Source organism: Chelon labrosus, assembly GCF_963514085.1.
Source record: "Chelon labrosus genome assembly, chromosome: 5".
Classification (NCBI taxonomy): Eukaryota; Metazoa; Chordata; class Actinopteri; order Mugiliformes; family Mugilidae; genus Chelon; species Chelon labrosus.
This window is the reverse complement of record NC_140341.1, coordinates 30,439,970-30,460,109: the sequence shown is the minus strand read 5'-3', so window position 1 is coordinate 30,460,109 and position 20,140 is coordinate 30,439,970. Positions and strand designations below refer to the sequence as shown.

Below are 20,140 nucleotides of genomic sequence, written 5' to 3'. Positions count from 1 at the left end.
TGTTGAGAAGTTTTCAAACTATGTAAAACATTATTTTTTTCTGAAATAAATATTTATTATGTGTTTCAAATTTTGAATCCTTTTCTTTTATTAGCATACAAAAAAAACAAGATAAAACAATTCCTCAAGTGTCATTGCAATAACTCACTGAAGTTTTTTGTTTTTCTTTCACTTTGAGTGTGGTTGAGGTATAAATGATAAAATAAGAAAAGACATTCAGGAAAGTTCATTCATTCATTAATTCATTCATTCATCCTTTGAAACTGCTTATCCTGTGAAGGGTCACGGAACTGGTAGTAAAAGGAAATTTTGTTTTATTCTACAGGTCATAGAATTCGGGAGGCAGGAAAACACATATGAGTCATAAAGGAGTCAGATAATATTTGGCTTTTTTCCAGCATTCATGAGCAACCTGGTCTGATTTTAAGCTGCACATAGTAAGGCAAAATAAGTTACCTTGTTGAGGAGTTGGAGTTGAGCAGTCTTTTACCTGCAGCACTTCATCTAACTCAGTGGTGTCAAACTCAATCAGAGAAAGGACCAGAATTAAGAACTGACTCCAAATCACGGGCAAACCAGAACGGATATTTATTTAAAAGGAGATACAATTTGTCTTTTCAGATGTATTATCAGAAATCATTCATACAGAAATATGAATTTAACTTTTTCCTGGTTTGTGGTCATTAACAGGAACAAGACAAGCAAGTTTCTGATATATCTACAGTTACATCCACAGATGTTCCTATTTAAACCCCAACTTCCCACCAGTTCCTTAGAACTGAATAATCTACTCAGATGAGTGGTGAAACATTTTCTCCAAAAACTGTACATGTCCAATTTTTAAACCATTTTTGGATATACCATGACCTGGATGACTGAGAACCTTCACAGACAAGAAAATCTACATGTAATTGGAGTGTTGGTCTGTATGCATGTATCTGTCATTTGAACTTGTTACACTTTGTTTCAATGTCATCATTCTCATATATATATATATACACACACACACACACACGCACACACAGTGGCGAGGTGGTTAGCACTGATGCCTCACAGCGAGGTCCTGGCGTCGAATCCATGGGCCGACTGGGCCTTTCTGTGTGGAGTTTACATGTTCTCCCTGTGTCTGCGTGGGTTCTCTCCGGGTACTCCGGCTTCCTCCCACCATCCAAAGACATGCTGGTTAGGTTAATTGGTGATTCTAAATTGGCTGTAGGTGTGCGTGTGAGTGTGAATGGTTGTCTGTCTCTCTGTGTTGGCCCTGCGATGGACTGGCGACCTGTCCAGGGTGTACCCCTGCCTCTCGCCCGATGACAGCTGGGATAGGCTCCAGCAGACCCCCACGACCCTTAACAGGAATAAGCGGTTACAGAAGATGAATGAATATATCTATCTATCTATCTATCTATCTATCTATCTATATATATATCTATATATATATATTTGTCAGTGTCAGTTCATACCATGTTACAGGTTGTCAGATGACCACATAGGATGGCCAGAAGGAGTGTGGTAATGATGCCAGGTGCTACTAACATGATGACAGTGAAGAGTGGAGGGTCTTGGACCTGTCCACAGAGAGAGAAGTAAGTCTGGTGGACCTCCAAGAAGACCTCATCTACCAGGAACCCATGACCCTTACACCAAGAAACATCCGCCCAGCTGTCCACACACAACTTCAGTTTGAAGTAGATGCTGCAGAGGAAGAGAGCAGGGTGGAAAAGAAAGTAGATGATAGACATCAAGATGATTCACTTAGAACGTTTCTCTCTCCTCTTCTCCCTTCTGTTTTTTTTTTCTTTTTCTGTCATTCTGCGAAAAGAACACAGATGGGTCTCCCATATGACCTGGGTTCTGCTCAGGGATTCTTCTCATTAAAAAGGTGTTCTTCCTTCCTTAGTACTTGCTTTGGGGGTTTCTGGCTCTGGATTTTGAAAATCTTGAGACAATTTGAATTGTTATACATAAATAAAATTTAATTGAAATTAAATGAATCGAGACTTTTTTGAATTTACATTTAACGGTTATGCTCAGTCACGCGGTTAAACCAAGCAGATATATGACATTTATATAGACAACTGACAAAAATTTGACAGCAATACAGTATATGGATATTAACTGTGTATGAAGCATGTTTAAAGTCTCTGCAAGCTGACTTTTATTTCACATCGTCTTAAAGGGAGAAAACCATTTCATCGTTTCTCAAGCAGGTAATCCCCCTTCATTAAGGACTTGCCTCAGGTTCAGCAATATTGGTCCACTTCCTTTTGATCAAAATGCACAGCATAAAATAAAATAAAAGATTCATTATTTTTATATTTGTGCTTTCAAGAAATTGGTAATTATAGTGACTACTGAAAATCATGTTAAATATGCTGTAATTTTTCAACGTGTCAATGACTTAAACAATAATGTAACTGTTGTACACCACTTTGTGGAGGCCAGAAACAGTTATGTTGAAGCAAACGTACAAACTGTAAAGCGCTTTGAGTACCAATAGGTAGAAAAGCGCAATATAAAAGCAAGGCCATAACTGTAGTTCTACCTATGTGGTCTACTGGGAGCATGCTTGGTTGTACAGCCTCACAGCAGCAGGATGGAAGGACCTGCAGTAACACTCCTTCACGCAGCATGGGTGAAGCAGTCGACTGCTGAATGTGCTGCCTTGTTTTTTCTGGCACCATGGAAAGGGTGGTTTGCAATAGTGAGCACTAGACATGGTTTGGAATGTGATCACTAATATATATATGATTTGAAGTTAACTGCCTTGAAAAAAGGCTGACATGGCCCTTTAACTTTAATACTTTAAATCAGTATTATGAAATACTGCAGAGTGACATCAGCCAGAAACATCCAGCCTCAGTGACTCCAAGCTATTAGTTGTAGAAATTACCCGTCGATGTTTAGCAGGCAGCTTACATTTCAAGTACTAAATTGTGATGTCCTCAGAGTGGAGAAGTTACAATAGTGTCACTTAATCAGCATAAAACTTGCAACCAGTTGTCACTACAAGATATTAGCGTAAAAATATCCACTGACATTGAATCTGACTGCTGGAAGCCTGATCAACAAGATTTGTGATGATGGACATGCCACCCTAACACACCATTTAAGCTCAAAGGGACCTCAGCCTCAAGCCATGGTCATGTTAACAGTAAAATATGGATTATTACTTCCATAATGAAAGTCTACTGCAGTCTGCTGAAAATAGTGGGGCCGAAAAACTCCACAAACTGCTGTCTGAAAATATGAGTCTTGCATGCTGTCTTTCAAATATGACTAATTAGCTGAATCTTTGACCAGCATCAGCAGACAGGAAAGTGTCTGGCTTTCCCATGACTCAAGGTTTAATACTAAAAAGGCAATAAAAAGGTGTGTAATGTTCCAGTTCATAACCTTCCTGTGTTTTCACTCACAGGACTGATGCAACAGGTTCATAGCAGGGCTTAAAAAGCAACCACTAACACAGACTTCTACATGCATTAATGTTTGATTACACACAACTTCAAGTCCTGTGGACTCATGGGGACCACTTGTCCATTTATCTAAATGTGTATGCCCTATATAAATGCATTTACAAAACAAACAACAACATTTGTAATAAAAATGAACTAAAATGTACCGTTTTACATTTGGCCATGGGCAGTGGTCCTGATAGCCGCTTGTCTCCATGCTCTTGTTGAAATCTGACAGGCAGTTGTCAACATTACTATCAAACTTGTTCTGGTCACATGGTGGAACAAAAAATTCCGCAGCTACTCCTGAAGCAAAGCAGCACAGCATGAGAAAGAGTTAGTAGTCCAGCCCAAATTCAAGCAAACACAAAACTAATACCATGGACAAAAGCCGACACGAAAAAAAAAAAAAATTGTTAGCAGGTTAGAAACATGTTAGAGGCACTGAGCAATTGTTTTTTGCTGCAACACATGTAGCAGTGCAAGGCATATGTAGTTACTAACCACTAGATGGCAACTTCACATAAAGAGTTCTCCTGCAACTAGAAACTACATCATATTTGAGCAAAATCCTGACATTGTCAATTTCTGCAATATGTAAATTCGACAATGAATAGACATAATTGTCATTTTTCAGTTCTATACCTTTAGACAACGAATTTTGTATTAAATAAAATCTCTCACTGAAATCAGGCATGTTCCTGACTAGTTCCCTCTCCATGGAAAAGTAACTGATTACAAAAGAGAAAACCCATGGCCTCCTCTTTTATTCGGGGGCTGGGGCCCATGGATGAGCACCTGGTGGCTGGGCCTTTGCCCATGGTGCCCTACCGGGCCCAGCCCAAACTGGAGACATGGGCTCGCCTCCCTCAGGGCCCACCACCAGCAGGAGGAAAAAGGGTCTGGTGCAGTGTGGATTGGACAGCAGACCAAGGCGGGGGCCTTGGTGGTTTGATCCTCGGTTATGGAAGCTGACTCTTGGGACATGGAATGTCACCCCTCTCTGGTGGGGAAGGAGCAGAAGCTTGTGGAAGAGGTTGAGCGCTATCGAGTAGATATAGTCGGTCTCACCTCGACACATAGTGTTGGCTACGGAACCCAAGTCCTTGGAAGGGGTTGGACCCTCTTCTTTGCTGGAGTTGCTCCGGGTGAGAGGGCCGGGGTGGGCTTCTTGCTTGTCCCTAGATTCTCTCCCTGCATGCTGGGGTTCTCCCGGGTGAACGAAAGGGTTGCTTCTCTGTGCCTTCGGGTCAGGGAATGGGTCCTGACTGTTGTCCGCACTTATTCAAGTTTCAAGATTTATTTATTGTCAATTTCTCAATACATTCATGACATACAGCAAAAATTCTCTCTCTCTCACACATACAAATAAAAAACCTAAATAGACGAAATGTGAAGGAATTTGGCAGTGAAACAGTTGCAAAGTAAACATTCTGGATATATATAAATATAATGAATAAATAGAAATTAGTCTATGTACAACAGTGCAATGTATGGTTACAGCTTGGATTTACCCAGCAAGGTGCAAAGGTGCAGTAAGGTGCAGATAACTGTCAGGTTAGAGTCCTTAAGTCTTTTTAAGTCACTAAGGCAGGTGAGGTAGAGTCCCTGTGTGATGGGTGGGTTATAGTCCGGGGGGCAGGGGGAAAATGTCTGTGAGGGAGGGCAGAGGACCACCGATAATCTTGCTGGCTGTGTTCACTATGCGTTGCAGGGTCTTTCGGCAGGAGGCAGTGATGCGGCCAGTGAGGACACTCTCAATGGTGCCCCGGTAGAAAGAACACGTGATGGAGGGCAGGACTTGTGCTCTTTGCAGTTTCCGGAGAAAGTAGAGGCGTTTTTGAGCCCTCTTGGTCAGTGATGTTGTGTTGTTCGTCCAGGAAAGGTCTTCTGAGATGTGTACCCCCAGGAACTTGGTGCTGCTCACCCTCTCCACAGCAGCACCTTCGACGGTCGGCGGGGGATGCTGGGGGTGACCTCTCCTGAAGTCAACAACAATCTCTTTTGTTTTCTCCACATTGAGGATGAAATTAGTGTCTTTACATCACTGCACCGGTAGGCTCACCTCTTTTCTGTAGTTGGCTTCATCGTTGTTGGGGATGAGGCCTACCACAGTTGTGTCGTTCGCAAACTTGATGATGTGGTTGGTGCTGTAGGTTGGAACACAGTCGTGGGTTAGCAGGGTGAAGAGCAGCGGGCTGAGCACACACCCTTGTGGAGCTCCTGTGCTCAGCGTGATGGTCTTAGAGGTGTTGCTGCCAACCCGCATGGTTTGTGGCCTCCCTGTAAGAAAGTCCAGCACCCAGTTGCAGAGGGAGGTTTTGAGTCCGAGGTACCTCAGTTTTGGTATCATTTGCTGGAGAATGACCGTGTTGAATGCTGAACTAAAATCTAAGAACAGCATTCGCACATGTGAGTTTTTTGAGTCTAAGTGGGTGACTGCTGGGTGGAGAGCAGTGGAGATAGCATCCTCCGTAGACCTGTTTGGCCTGTATGCGAACTGGTGCGGGTAACGGGAGGGACGGAGGATGGATTTGATGTTCTGCATGACCAGCCGCTTGAAGCACTTCATGATGGTGGAGGTCAGGGCTATGGTCTGATAGTCATTGTAGTTGGGTCTTTGGGACTGGGATTATGGTAGCGGCTTTTAAGCACTTGGGGACAACAGCTTGGCTCAGGGAGATGTTAAATAAATCGGTATCGGCACAGTCCCTTAGAACACGGCCGGGAATGTTGTCTGGTCCAGCTGCCTTTCCTGGGTTGATCCTGAAGAGGGTCCTCTTTAGCTGGCTGGGGCCAGACACATGGCCTGCTCATTCAGTGGGAGTGGGGACTTCTGAGCCGGTGTGCTGTTGTGTGTGTCAACGCGGCCGTAGAATTCAATGAGGCTGTTCAGCAGTGTGATGTCGCTCTCACAGGTCTGTGGTGGAGGATTATAGTCTGTGAGGATCTGAATGCCAGAGAGACTGAGCATCTCTTGTGTCGCTGAAGTATCCAGATATTTTACTGCTGTACTGTTGTTTGGCTTCCCTGTTTCCGTGGGACAGGTTGGCTCTGGCTGTTGCTAGCCCTGCGGTGTCACCAGCCCTAAAGGCTGCATCTCGAGCCAGCAGGAGCCTGTGAACCTCTCCTGTCAGCCATGGTTTCTGGTTAGCACGAACAGTGATGGTTTTGCTGTGGGTGACATCAACTATACATTTTGCAATGTATGCTGTGACAGTCTATGTGTACTCCTCTATGTCTGTGTGGTCATTGTGGGAAGCTGCTTGCTTGAAAACATCCCAATCTGTTGTGTCGAAACAGTCCCTGAGAGCGAAGGAGGCCTCCCCTGGCCACACCTGTACATCCTTTTGTGTGGGCCCGATGGTTCTCACTCTAGGTCTGTATGCAGGTCTCAGCATGATGGAGATGTGATCAGAGAGACCTAGTGTGCCGAACAGCAGTTCAGAGTACCCACCCTTTTTGGAGACCCTAGGATGGACGCTGGATGGCGACCCAAGTGGGGACTCCATTGTCCTGCTGGGGGACTTCAAGGTCCAGGACCTGATGAGATCCGCCCTGGGTACCTTAAAGCTCTGGTTGTTGTGGGGCTGGCCTGGTTGACATGCCTCTGCAACACTGCGTGGAGATCGGGGGCAGTGCCTCTGGAGTGGCAGACCGGGGTGGTGGTCCCCATCTTTAAGAAAGTCGACCAGAGGGTGTGTTCCAACTACAGGGGGTTCAAACTCCTCAGCCTCCCCGGCAAAGTACATGCCAGGGTGCTGGAAAAGAGGGTCCGGTCAATGGATGAACCTCAGATCGAGGAGGAACAATGCAGTTTTTGTCCTGGACCTGGAACCATGGACCAGCTCTTCACCTTCGCTAGTGTGCTAGAGGGGAGATGGGAATTTGCAGGTCCACATGTTGTGGAAGGCTTACAAGAATGCATCTCCAGAGGCATCCTGTGGGAGGTGGTCTGGTGGTATGGGGTGGATCCCTGTACCAAAGGAGTGCGAGTTTGGTGCAGCTGGGTGGGGGAAGGTGTCGGGTTTGGGGATCAGAGGATCTCGTCTCTGCTTTTTGCTAATGATGTGGGCCTCCTAGCTCGGTAAATGGGCTTGTTTTTATATAGCGCTTTGAGTACCAGCTTTACAGTCACAGACACATCTACCCATTCGCTCACACAAGCACACGCACATTCACACACCAGTGCCACGCACTGGGAGCAACTGCGGGTTCAGTGTCTTGTTCAAGGACACTTCGGCATGTGGCACATTCCGGGGATTGAACTGCTAACCCTCTGGTTCGTGGACAACCTGCTCTACCTACTGAGCCTATAGCTGCCTAAATCAAACAATGACCTCCAGTTTGCAGGCGAGTGTGAAGCGCTGGGATGAGAATCAGCACCTTCAAGTCTGAGGCCATGGTCCTCAGTCGGAATAAGGTGGATTGCCCACTCCGAGCGAGGTTAAGAGCAGGAGATCGACAGGCGGATCGGAGTGGTGTCTGCAGTGATGCAGGCGCTTAACCGGTGTGTCATGGTAAAGAGAGAGCCAAAAGTCAAAAGGCAAAGCTCTCAATTTACTGGTCAATCTATGTTCCAACCCTCACCTATGGTCATGAATTTTAGGTAATGACCGAAAGAACAAGATAGCAAATACGAGCGGCTGTAATTCGTTTCCTTCGCAGCCTTAGAGATAGGGTAAGGAACAGACATACGGGAGGAGCTCAGAGTAGAACCACTGCTCCTCCATGTTGAGAGGATACAGAGTGAACTCAAAAATAAAATAAAAGAAGACAACAACATCTACAGGCGAAAACTGGAAGACCAACTTCACAAGGAAAAGGATTCAACAGTGTCAGTGGGAATGGCCCCAAATCGGGAGAGGATGGGCAAGTGAACTTAATCTGTTTTTCAACAGATCTGACCCCCCGTGAACCATCAGTCTGCATCCCGGCCATCTCTTCTCTGGCTACCAACTCCCTCCTCCCCACAGCACCCACAACATCTCTTGAACCACCCTCACACGTTCCTACACCACCCGCTGACACCTCTTCCACCCCCACCCTTCCTCCCAGCCTCTGCCTAACAAAGCATCAGATGCAAAAGGAACCGGGAAGGATCAAGGCAGGGAAAGCTACAGGTCCAGACGGCATCTGCTCCAGATGGCTCAGGGACTGTGCAGACCAGCTCAGTCAGGTGGTCATGTATATCTTCAACCTGAGCATTAGAAAGTTCCTGTACTGTGGAAGACTTCCTGTGTGATTCCTGTACCAAAGATCACACACGCCAAGAAGACCAACCACTTCAGACCTGTGGCTTTAACATCTCACCTGATGAAGACCATGGAGAGGCTGATTCTGAGCAGCTGTGAAGAGAGTCTGCTCTGCTTCAACTTCCTGAGAAAGAAGAGCCGTTGTTGAGCCTTCTTCACCAGGTGTGAAGTGTTCACAGTCCAGCAGAGGTTAGAGGAAATGTGGATGCCCAGGAAATTTATACGGCCCACACGCTCCACCGCCTCCCCATGTAAGCAGAGAGGCACGTCTTTCTATGTCCACTATGACCTCCTTGGTCTTGCTGATGTTCAGGATAAGATTATTCCTGGAGCACCTCTGTGTCAGATTCTGGACCTCTCCTCTGTAGTGGGTCTCATCATAGTTGGATATGAGACCCACTACGGTGGTGTCATCAGCAAACTTCACAACCATATTTGTGGGGTGGGTGGCAGAGCAGTCGTGAGTAAAGAGGGTGAAGAGGGCAGGGCTGAGCACACAACCTTGCGGTGTGCCTGTGTTGAGGATCAGTGAGGCAGATGTGGACTTCCCTATTCTCACCACCTGGGGTCTGTTGGTGAGGAAATCCCTGATCCAGGAGCAGAGCAATGCTGACAAACCCAGATAGCGAGACAGCATCCGTAGAACAGTTCTCCCTGTAGGCGAACTGTAGGCTGTCCAGGCCAGCAGTGATGGCATCCTTGATGTACTTTAGGAGGATCCTCTTGCAGCACTTCATGATGACTGGGGTCAGAGCGACAGGAAGGTAATCGTTTAGGCTCCTTACCACCTCAGCCCTCTGTTTACATTAGTTGGTTCTTTCAACTTTCAACTTGCTACTGAAAACCTGATGCAGTATGTAAATATTTTTTGTACCATAACATACTCACTTTTATATACAGTAGTTTCTCTTGTCTAACTTATTATATTTTTTGTATCTTTTTATATCTTGTGCTGTTGTTCTCTGCCGCTGTAACACCCTAATTTCCCCACAGGGATAAATAAAGTCCTATCTTATCGCTTATCTGTCTGGCCTGGGAACGCCTGGGGATTCCTCTGGAGGAGCTGGTGGAAGTGGCTGGGGAGACGGCTGTCTGGACTTCACAGCTGAAGCTAATGTCCCCGCGACTCAGATCAAGATAAGCAGAAGAAGACGAGACAAGAAAGCATAATGACAGAGTTGACTTGTGTGAGTACATCGCTGTTACTCTTCTTTCCAGCATTACATAAAGCTTGCTTCCAAAGCTTGCTTAAATCAAATCAGTTCGCAAAAAAGTGACCCAGACCACCTTTTCACCACAAATATTTAGTGAGTGGGGGAAGTTGGGCCTAGTACTTCATGGAACATGGCTTCATGCTGATTGCACTATATTCAAGGCAAGAGGACAAAATGCTAAAAAAATGTCACAATGACAACTAGCCAAACAAACACTTTCTTTCCCAGTTTCGCAGTTTGTTGCCCCTACTCTCCAGTGGAGAAATGTATGTTTTCACTTCTGCATAGTCTACAGTTTATTAAACTGAAACATAACTGCCACAAGTTTCAAGGGAATATGATCATCTGAATTAAAGACCACACCAGAAATGGCATGTTAATCTGTTTCTGATAATGGTTGACTTAATGATCCCTCTTCTTCGTCTAAAATGACTGTTTACCAGGCTATATTGAAATTCTCTCTTACCTGTTAAGATGAGGACAAGTGGCAACAAGTGGGTAGTCAGCATCTATTAAAAACATCATGGTATTATTTATAACTTCGTAAATGTGTAGATTTTATGTTTTCAGAGTCAAAACCAGCTGTTACAACAACGGTATTCATTAAATGATGACTGCTTTTACATGCATACTGTTCCATGTGGTTTTTCATTAATGGACTGGTGTTTGTGGCATGAACAGTTCTCTGCTTCCTCTGTGCAAAACAATTCTCCATAATGTTTGTTGTTTTATTTTGAGATATCGGTCTTGTCGTGGCTAACAAGCCTGCCACTTTCTCCAGCTGGAAAAAATGCTTTTATTTTCTCTGCTTCCTCGCCAACATTTTAATGATAATGTGCAAGGCAGCACTTAGATTAAAAGCATTACTAAACCACAGAGGCATTACATTGTTTCTATATTCAGAATGTATTTATATAGAGGTGGTACACAATAAAGCGTTAAAAGACCCATGTTTCTTGATCAAACAACTTTACATTTATAAAGTTCTATATTTTCCAAAACCGGATTTTTCAACTTTCATCTCAAGTCCGGTCACATTCTTTGAAAAGAAAGAAAACTGTGGAATGCGTATGAGATAGATGCAATGTCCATCTGCTTTCTGGAGATTCCCAACTAATGAATTCATCCCATGGGTGTCAGACACCGAAAACAGATGTTACCAGGGACTATAGTGAGAAGGCATATATTCCTCTCTTATTAATTTATTTATATAATTACATAATAATACCTAAAGTTATGTGGAACAAATATGTTGCATGTAGTGAGGTAACTTGGCATTTTCTTAGTTTTTTGTAAGTCCAACTAGTTTTTGCATAACCAGTCATTAATCCCACCGGCAACAATTATTGAACTCAACAAATACATCAATTATAGAAGTCAGATTTAACATCACAAACCAAAGATAAAATGCTCTGTAAGCACATACCTCTGCTCTTACGAAGCTCTTGTTTTTTTCCTCTTGTAGATTCCTGGTTAATGTAGAACCTGTGCTATAGACTCTTCGAATGGTTTACCAGCCAACTACTAGATGCACAGCTTGTCACACAAAGCCTCCGTGGCTCTATGGGGATCTAGTCCAGTTCTTTATGGTTGCAGCTCGGAGCTAATTGGATTGTGCAACAGCAGTGGACAGCCTGCTTCCTTTCCCAGACTTTGCCTGCCTGTTCCCATGCTACCCAAAGGCATGTTCCACTCTCAACCCCCCAAAGACGCTTGACCTTAAACTTCAGCGTCAACAAAGCAAAAATACATTTAATGTCAACGTTGATGTTTTGTAATAAATAATCTTCCTACTGAGGGTCAGAGGAGTTTGAAGATTGTGAGGTGGACTACATCTTAAGATCAGCAGACTCACAAACAGAAAGACAAACATTCATCAGATAAAGTTTACAATATCTAAAGGTGAAAGACATCCTGAGTAGAAACTTGCACTTTACTACCTGCCCAGATAGGCACATATGTCTGAACACACAAACCTTGCATTCTAGAAAACTGGATGCACAGTACTGTTATTTTTTTCTTAGACCAATTACAAGTAAACAAGTACATCCAGATACTTGCCAATACAAAGTACCAATACTTAACTAAAGCATTATTGTTCAATGTCATTGACAACAATGACATTCAAAAGAGGATTCCTTTTCAGATCAGATGTTAGACTGTACCCATTCTACTTCTCTAGTCGTGTTGATGTTGGAGAAAAAAAAAATCTAACAGAGAAAATAATGCTTAAGATGGTAACCAACAACGTAGTCTAATATTGTCATTATTGAATTCTGCTGCCTTTAAATTACTTTAATACTAAAAATGTTTACGCTGGTACTAATGACAAACCATATCTTCATCTCTCTCTCACACACACACACGTGCTCAGCAAATACGTACACAGATTGAGAACAGCTACAATACTACAAGTCGTTTGGCTTTCTAGCATGGAATTTTGTCACTCCCTGGAATGGTCACTCTCGGTCCCCTGTACCATTGCCCATAGACCTCCATGTAAAAATTTCCAACTTTACAGCAGAGCATGCAAACAGACTGGTACAAAAACGTTTTGGTCTCTGTGGGTAGTTACATTCATTCCAACTGTAATGAATTTTGAACAGGGCCTGTTTTGCAAATATGAGTATGAGTACAGGAGGGGATTAGCTCTGACTGTGTTGGAAATAAAACGTTCCTTCAGGAGAGAAGGCACGTGACGTAATTTTACCCACTGTTTACATAATGCTGATAAGTGCAGACTAACTTCTAGTCTTCTTTACATTTATGGTATATAGCATAAATTTTTTTTTTATATGTGTGGTTTCATTCATTTCAACCGCTGCTAATGCTCAACAGGAAGATGAATTATTAGCTGTAAAAGTCAAACCATGATATAATTGTAGCACCATGGTGGACAGAGCCAGGTATTCACAGAAACGACTGCAATGCCAACTGCTCATTACATACTGATTAAGGTAACCACTGGGTACTGGATTCAAAGCCAGTCCCAGCTCTACATGAACAGCCACAGTTTCATATAAGTAAGGCTGAACAGACTTCTGTTTTTTTTTTTTTTTTTGCTCCAGGGCTGTTTGGTGTTCTCTGGAGTAATAACATGATAATCTGCACTGCAGATCCACTACTGAGACTACATCTCAAAGCAGGAACATAGCAGATATATTAAAAAACCTAAACTCTACATTAGATCTGTGTTGAAAATATTACATACTTGCTGTATCACTTGATCGACATCCATGCAGATGATGGCAGATATTCTCTTATTACTCTCTTGTACACTGATTTCTATCAGAATCCTCTTAAACAGAGGCCTGTTTTTCACTCTCCTATGAATTATACTCATGACTGAGGAAAATGACTGCCTGTGGAAAATGTGACCACCTTTCTGTGGTATTCCATTTGTCTCAACTAAATTACTCTTTGAGAGATGGATCTTTCAGGAGACCAGTTAAAATATCTTTCAGCACTGCACTATCAGGTTGTTCCACTTAAGTGTAAAATTAAACGTTCCAACATTGTTCAGCTATTGCCCATTCACTCCGAGTTGCTAAGCAGCGCGTACACATAATATAATCATAATGCATTCGTGAGCGGAGAAATGTTGAGGAGTGGTCATAAGAAAACATTTCCATTTCCATAAACTGAAGGCATGACAGTGTAAGTGACAGAGCAAACAGACAGTACAGCAGATAGACACAGTCTGGTTAATGGTCTGTGCCTGTGAAAGACAACGCACATGCTGTTTGGACAGTCTCTCATTTACAGTGATGGAAAATGTTCTCTCAGGTAGAAACAGGAGAAGAATGTGGGGGGTGGGGGTTCCTTGTTTAGACGTACAAGCTCTTTTTAACTGAGTTTCCACACATCACGTGCATACTCACCGGCCTTGTTTAATTTTGTGGAGTTAGGATAATTAAATGGTGTTTACTTTCTTTAAAAGCTGTAGTCTGTTACAATACGATAGGCTATGATATGATCACCCAGGCACTAGATGTAGCAAGAAAGAGAAATATAAGGTAAAATGCAGCACTAAATAATTCATTACAATACTGGAGAATATCCTATAATAAATTGTTGCTACTATAATCTATATGCGCAGAGAATTCTATTATTCAGATGATAGCTGATGGGTTCAGAGATAACTGCTAATGCAAACTGAACATTTCTTACTGCTACAGCTTCACATTAAAAGCATTTCACTGGAAAGACACAAGCTGAGGTCAAGCTGAAGCTATGGCTCAGTAGTTAGAGTGGGTTGTCCACAAACTGGAGTGTTAGCAAGGCTCTACTTGTAGCCACATGCAGAAGTGTCCTTGAGCAAGACACTGAACCCCAAGTCGCTACCAATACTTGGCACTGGTGTGTGAATGTTTTGTGCTTGTGTGAGCAAATGGGTCGATTTGTCAATGCAACTGTACTTTTAGTACCAATATTTGGAAACAAAGTAAAAAACAAAAGTAAAAACAAGACTGTTTACCATTTATCATGCTACAGGAAATGTTTATTTTTATTTTTTCACCATCATCACTAAAAAAATGACAAGACAGTAAGAGTGGATAAGTTTGCAAGGAGTAATGGGGGCAATAAACAACACATCCTATTTCTCAGTAAGTTAATCGACTTGTTTCACAATGTCCTCCATTTCATTGACTCTTGTCATGCGCAGGATAAAACTAGTTGCTCACTGACTTATGTTATTATTAAACCACATATATACCCTGTATTTGCTGTGGTCTGTTGGGAGAGCAGTACCAGCAGAAAGGACATCAGTGGGACCAACAAACTGATCCGAAAGGCTGGACATGTAATTGGCAGTGATTCTGAGACGTTTGTGCCAGTGAGGGAGAGGAGGACTGGACAAACTGCTCTCCATCATGGACAGTCCATCACACCCACTTCACTGGATTAAAACAGACTCATCCAGCTCCGCTCCCACAGTGAATGCTATAGGAAATCATTATATCTCAATCCAGCTGCGCAACATCTGTGAGAGTAAACTCCATCTTACTCATGTTATTCATTGTGTATTTACTTTTATTTCTTGTAGATTTTGCAAATCTTGTACATTTTGCTTTTACTAATGTGTTTATTTGAATAAAGTCTATCTTAGTCTATACTGTTTCCAAGTAACTACAGCTGTAAACAAATAACCAGGACTGAAATCTTCAAGCAACTTTAAACTTTAAACAGTGGCGTTAATCTGATTTAGCATTTGCGTTTTGCCTCCGGAAGTTATATCACTTGCATATTGCCAAACCTAAAATGGAAAATAGAGCCAGGGGTTATTGCAGCCCATGAGAGTGAATCACATTATGTTCCCAATTTGGCTGAAGGTAAAGCTGAGGATGTGGTATTTTGCAGGGTTGTCTTAAGAACTCTGGGTATCAGCCATTCAGTTCGGACATCTGCCAAACTGTTAATGACACAATGAACCGTCTAGAGATGTGCCTGAATGAAGAAACGTGATTTGTCCTAGTCAAATGTTATTTGTTAAATTTTTTTCCTCTCTTCTAAATTCTTACCGGTACCAGAATTGCCAAGTGGGGAAGGAAAAACTGGACAGGCCAGCATGATTGCTCTCTAGTTTTGGAGTTGTGGTACAGTCTATGATAGAATCTCAAAACGAATAGGAGGGCATCGATGCACAAGAGTAATAAATATAGAGTATAGTGACTAGTTTGTTAGCAAATCTGTGGCCATGTGTATTAAGAAATCCAGTGGAAATAGAAGCAAGCCTGCGTAGTTGAGGGATTTGCAACAGTACTGACTGGATTTGGTCATCCTCTTATATCCCTCTCGCCCTACTCAGGTGGTGGGCTGTCACTGATTGCACAATAAATATGAGCTTTTTCAAGAGATTAAAAATACACTGGCAAACACAAACAAGATCCTTTATGCACACTCAAATATATAAACTACATTACCAGGCCTAAGAATGAAAAGTCTTGTGATGTGCCAGTTGTATCTTCCATCAAAATACCACTGCATACATGGGTAGGGAGGAAATTGCAAGTGCCTTAAAACAGCAGGGAAGTGGAACTCATCCACTGGAGTTTTGGAAATTTCATCACACCACAAACTAATATTTCGAATTAATCACACATTATGTTACCACATAACTTTTTGTCATACTGCTTCTAAGAGTGCCAGACTAATTTACATATATGAACCCATGTGAGTCTAAATATGAATACAATAATTAGCTTTATTAGGAGACTAGGAGAATGTTCAATCTCAACAAGACCTCATCTCACTTTTTTCCAGTAGAGAAATCTGATGCAAGTGGCAGGAGGCAGGCAAAAGTGAGGATAGATGCCCCTGACAGACATTACTTCATACACCCAGACCAGCAATGATGAAGCATGTTACACAGTGAGCTCCACTGACATCACACTGGAGCTGCAGTGCAGCGCTGGAAATCCTAGCGTGCATCCTAGGGTCAGTCAAAGAAGAGGAAATATCTTCCTGATGTAATAGACGAGAAGTTTCCTGCATGGTCTCCAAGACGTGCAACACACGCTTCATCATGTGACTGCGCTTTAGATCATCATCACTACATAATCATTATGCATGCAATTTTGCTCATTAGCAGTTGCAGCAAAACTCTATAGTCCTAAATTATTGATTCAATTCATGGTTCAAAGTTCAATATTAAATGTTGATATACATTTTAATAATATTCTATTTCTTTCACAATTCCACAAGAGTTTCCCTGCACTTCACAGAAAGACTGAGCAAAATCCATTTTCTCTTTGAGAGGGGTAGTATGACATTAACCATTCAGTAGCAAGTGCTGTACCTGTCCTTTTTCACTCTGCACAGAACTCACTGGTTAAGTACGCCACCTCTTTCAACAACTTCTTTCTTTTATGTGCTAAAGAGAATGTTTCGCTCTTTCAGCAACCACATGTACAAGTAGAGCCTTGTTTACTACCTCACAGTCAATCAGCTCTCAGACACACTCTTCATTGTCCAAGTCTTAAGAATTCCGTCTCAGTCATAGTCCTGTTGCAGTCATTTGTTATCACAGGGCCAGATTAGATGCGTAGCATTGTGGTATCTGAGGCAACGGTAGTACAAATTATGAGCAGTTTTAAAACACTAGATAGCTCATAAGCTATAGCTCCTACTCCTGTGAGTGGCAAAAGACTGATTTCATATGACATAATATATGAGGATAGGACAAGAAGACAAGAATAATAAGTCATATAACAAAGAATCTAGAGAGGATCAGATCAGAATACAAATTATGGAACATGTGTAATAAGTTTGTTGTCTGGTGGTAAATGATAAAAGAACTACATTTTGTGATACATTCATGCCCTCATCAAGCCACATAATAACATCTTTATTGAATTGATTCCTCCTTCCCAGCCAGTCATTCCCTCGTCCCTGTGCTTTAAAGTCACTGTGATTCTGTCACTTCTTCCGCTAAGTTGTTAGGTTGCGCAACACTTCTCCTCCCATCACCACCTCACCATGGTCATCATAGAAGTCTTCATCAGAGGTCTTATTCAGTCACCTGTCAACTTCTTCTGCACCACCATCACCAGCAGCATCTAGTCTCCAGGGTTCCAGTCTCTATCTACTTTCATCATCTGCAATCCAGCTCAATGGCACTGTCGCTCTTGGCATCTAACCCCAAACTTTTACCTTGCATGTTCATGTGCATGTTCCCTCCCATAAATGTTCTTCACCTACTTGATCTCCCTTAATTGAATAATATTCAGTATTCAAAATGTGATTGGAAGCCTTGTGCGTCAATGTGTACACTACAGTATCATGAGTGGAATTTGACACACTGACTTTTTTCCACATTCACCTCCTTCAAAATGGTCACTTGGTTGCTCAGTGAACAGGCATTGAATTGTTGAACAAATCCAAAATGTGGAACCCTTAACTTTAATGCTGGCAGCAGTTGAGCTGCATGGACTCATCACATTTGTTTCAACTTATAAACCCTTGACATCCCAGCCTTAAACTGATAATGTTCAAAAGAGCTTCTGGAGACAAGGATGTTTGTCCTTCTCAGTCTATAAGTGCACCCATAAATGTTCAGTTGTTTGGAGGTCAGGTGAGTGTGAAGGGAAGTTCATGACAGTCAGCACTCCTTGCATGGTCTTCTTTCATCATTAAGTAATTATTCAAGGCATGAAGGTGTGCTCATTATCCTGTTGCAGCTTCTGCACAAAGATGGAAACCAGAGGGTGGAGCGTTTCTCTGAAGCATGGAGTGTTGCTCTTTGCATTTGAACATTTCCACCACGTTTCACTCTTGATTTGATTTACTGCGGTATCATTTTCTCTCCTGTCACTGCCACAAAGCTCCTACTTAGATTAATCAGTAAACGAGATGCTTTACAGTCATCCACAGAGGAATGATGATTTTAAGACTTATTATTTTTATCAGTCGTGACCTTTTTCTATTATTCAAATCAGGGATGAAGCTGGTTTTCATTTTCTCAGTGAATAAAACCGGATGTATTGATCTTCTTGGTGCGGCTCCAGTTTCCACAGTGTGGTTTCATGCACTGCTTCTTTCTTGTCATGATTAGATGCTAAGAAATCCACTCATAGCGTAAAATAACAATTTACCTTCTGGCATGTTGATTAATTGAACAAGCATTTGATGATTCAGTGAAATTCTCCAGAGTTTCATATGAATGCTGCTTCAATAGAAGGATACATAAAGGAGCTAACATGGCCAGTCACACAGACTTAATGTACATGTTGGCTTATAATAGTGCAACATTGTAAATACTGTATAGTATATCAGAATTTATTGTGTTATAAAATGGTAATGGTAAATGGCCTTGCTTTTATATAGCGCTTTTCTACCTATTGGTACTCAAAGCGCTTTTACAGTCACAGACACATCTACCCATTCGTTCACACAAGCACACACACATTCACACACCAGTGCCACACACTGGGAGCAACTGGGGGTGCAGTGTCTTGCTCAAGGACACTTCGGCATGTGGCACATTCCGGGGATCGAACCGCTAACCCTCTGGTTCGTGGACAACCCGCTCTACCTACTGAGCCACACCCGCCAACATTTCTAAATCCTCAAAAGTCGTGATTATTTTCAAGTTTACATGAGAATATGACACATTTTGCATGTAGAGAGACATCATTGTTTATTTTGTAATTTTTGAAAGTCAAAGAACACCAAGGCCTATGACACAACTGTCCTACCTTCACACAGAACAAATCAATAGGCGCTCACTTGTTGCTAAGGGACAGAAAGACTCATTTGGGTTTTTTGGGTTCATTTGTCAACAGAGCACATTATGTTTACTACTACCCCTAGGTCAAATGATTGAGCTCAGTAGAAAATGAAGCATGACTAGGCTCCCTCAAGTTCCAACGAATATACAACAAATGAAGAAACCACTTCACTGACACTCAGCCCTAATATTTCCTGGGGCCAGGTTTTCTTTGATTTATTTTTAGTTTAAAGGAACAGTATGTAGGAAATGTATTTCAATTAATCATAAAATGGCCCTGATATGTCACTAGACATGAAGAAATCATGTTCATTTCAAATACTTATATCACTGACAACAGTGGTCCGGCCAGGATATTGTCATTTAAAAGTGAGAGTTGCAGCCCTCAACTGATGTTGATGTTGTCATGTTGTGTTTTGGCCTGAGGCGCCACCCTCCACCTATCTACCAATCACGAAGTCAGTAGAGTTTTCGTCTTCCGGGTTGCCAGCTCTGCTCTAGTTACCGCAGCTGCAGCTACGAACGTGTCGAATAAAAACATGTATAACGTTACGAAAACCTAAGGCCTCGTTATGAATCCGCGAACTACGTCGTGACAAAGTCCGAAATAAAAACAAGGATTTGTATAGGAGATGCCTTTGAAAGATGGAGACGGCTGCAAAATGGAGAAGAATTTGAAGACAGACGCCAACGTTGCTAATTTTCTCCTGGACAGGTAAGATTCATCTGGCTAACTTACTTGTACGTAATGTAAATGGACATTTAAAATATTCACGACAGTCGAACAAAGTTATGCATGTTCGTGCAAAGTTGCGTTAGCGCATACAGAGGAGGTGGGTCATCGAATTGTAAAGGAATTGTTTGGCAAATAAAAACGGCGAGTCGTCATTGCTAACATTAGCAATGCATTATGAGCCCGTTTCTCTGTCATTATGCTGAAACGCCGAGGAGAACCACATTAGCACGTCGATTATGGCAATGTGAAAC

The 20,140-nt window shown here is 42.4% G+C and overlaps 1 protein-coding gene across 2 annotated transcripts; it reads right to left on the bottom strand.

Moving 5' to 3' along the window:
- Positions 1-115: 115 nt before the first annotated feature.
- On the bottom strand, positions 116-11,610 carry LOC311487845 (receptor activity-modifying protein 1). Of its 2 annotated transcripts, none has more exons than XM_084544239.1 (5): positions 11,351-11,610; positions 10,391-10,433; positions 3,623-3,761; positions 1,464-1,695; positions 116-1,348 (listed from the first exon to the last, which is right to left on the bottom strand). In XM_084544239.1, the coding sequence occupies exons 2-5, from the start codon at positions 10,431-10,433 to the stop codon at positions 1,202-1,204; spliced, it is 561 nt and encodes a 186-aa protein (XP_084400365.1). In that variant the 5' UTR covers positions 11,351-11,610; the 3' UTR covers positions 116-1,201. The 2 variants fall into 2 exon arrangements, with proteins under 2 accessions (XP_084400365.1, XP_084400366.1); XM_084544240.1 differs by lacking the exon at positions 11,351-11,610 and adding an exon at positions 4,527-4,698 and having other exon boundaries at positions 10,391-10,466.
- Between the last annotated feature and the right edge of the window lie 8,530 nt (positions 11,611-20,140).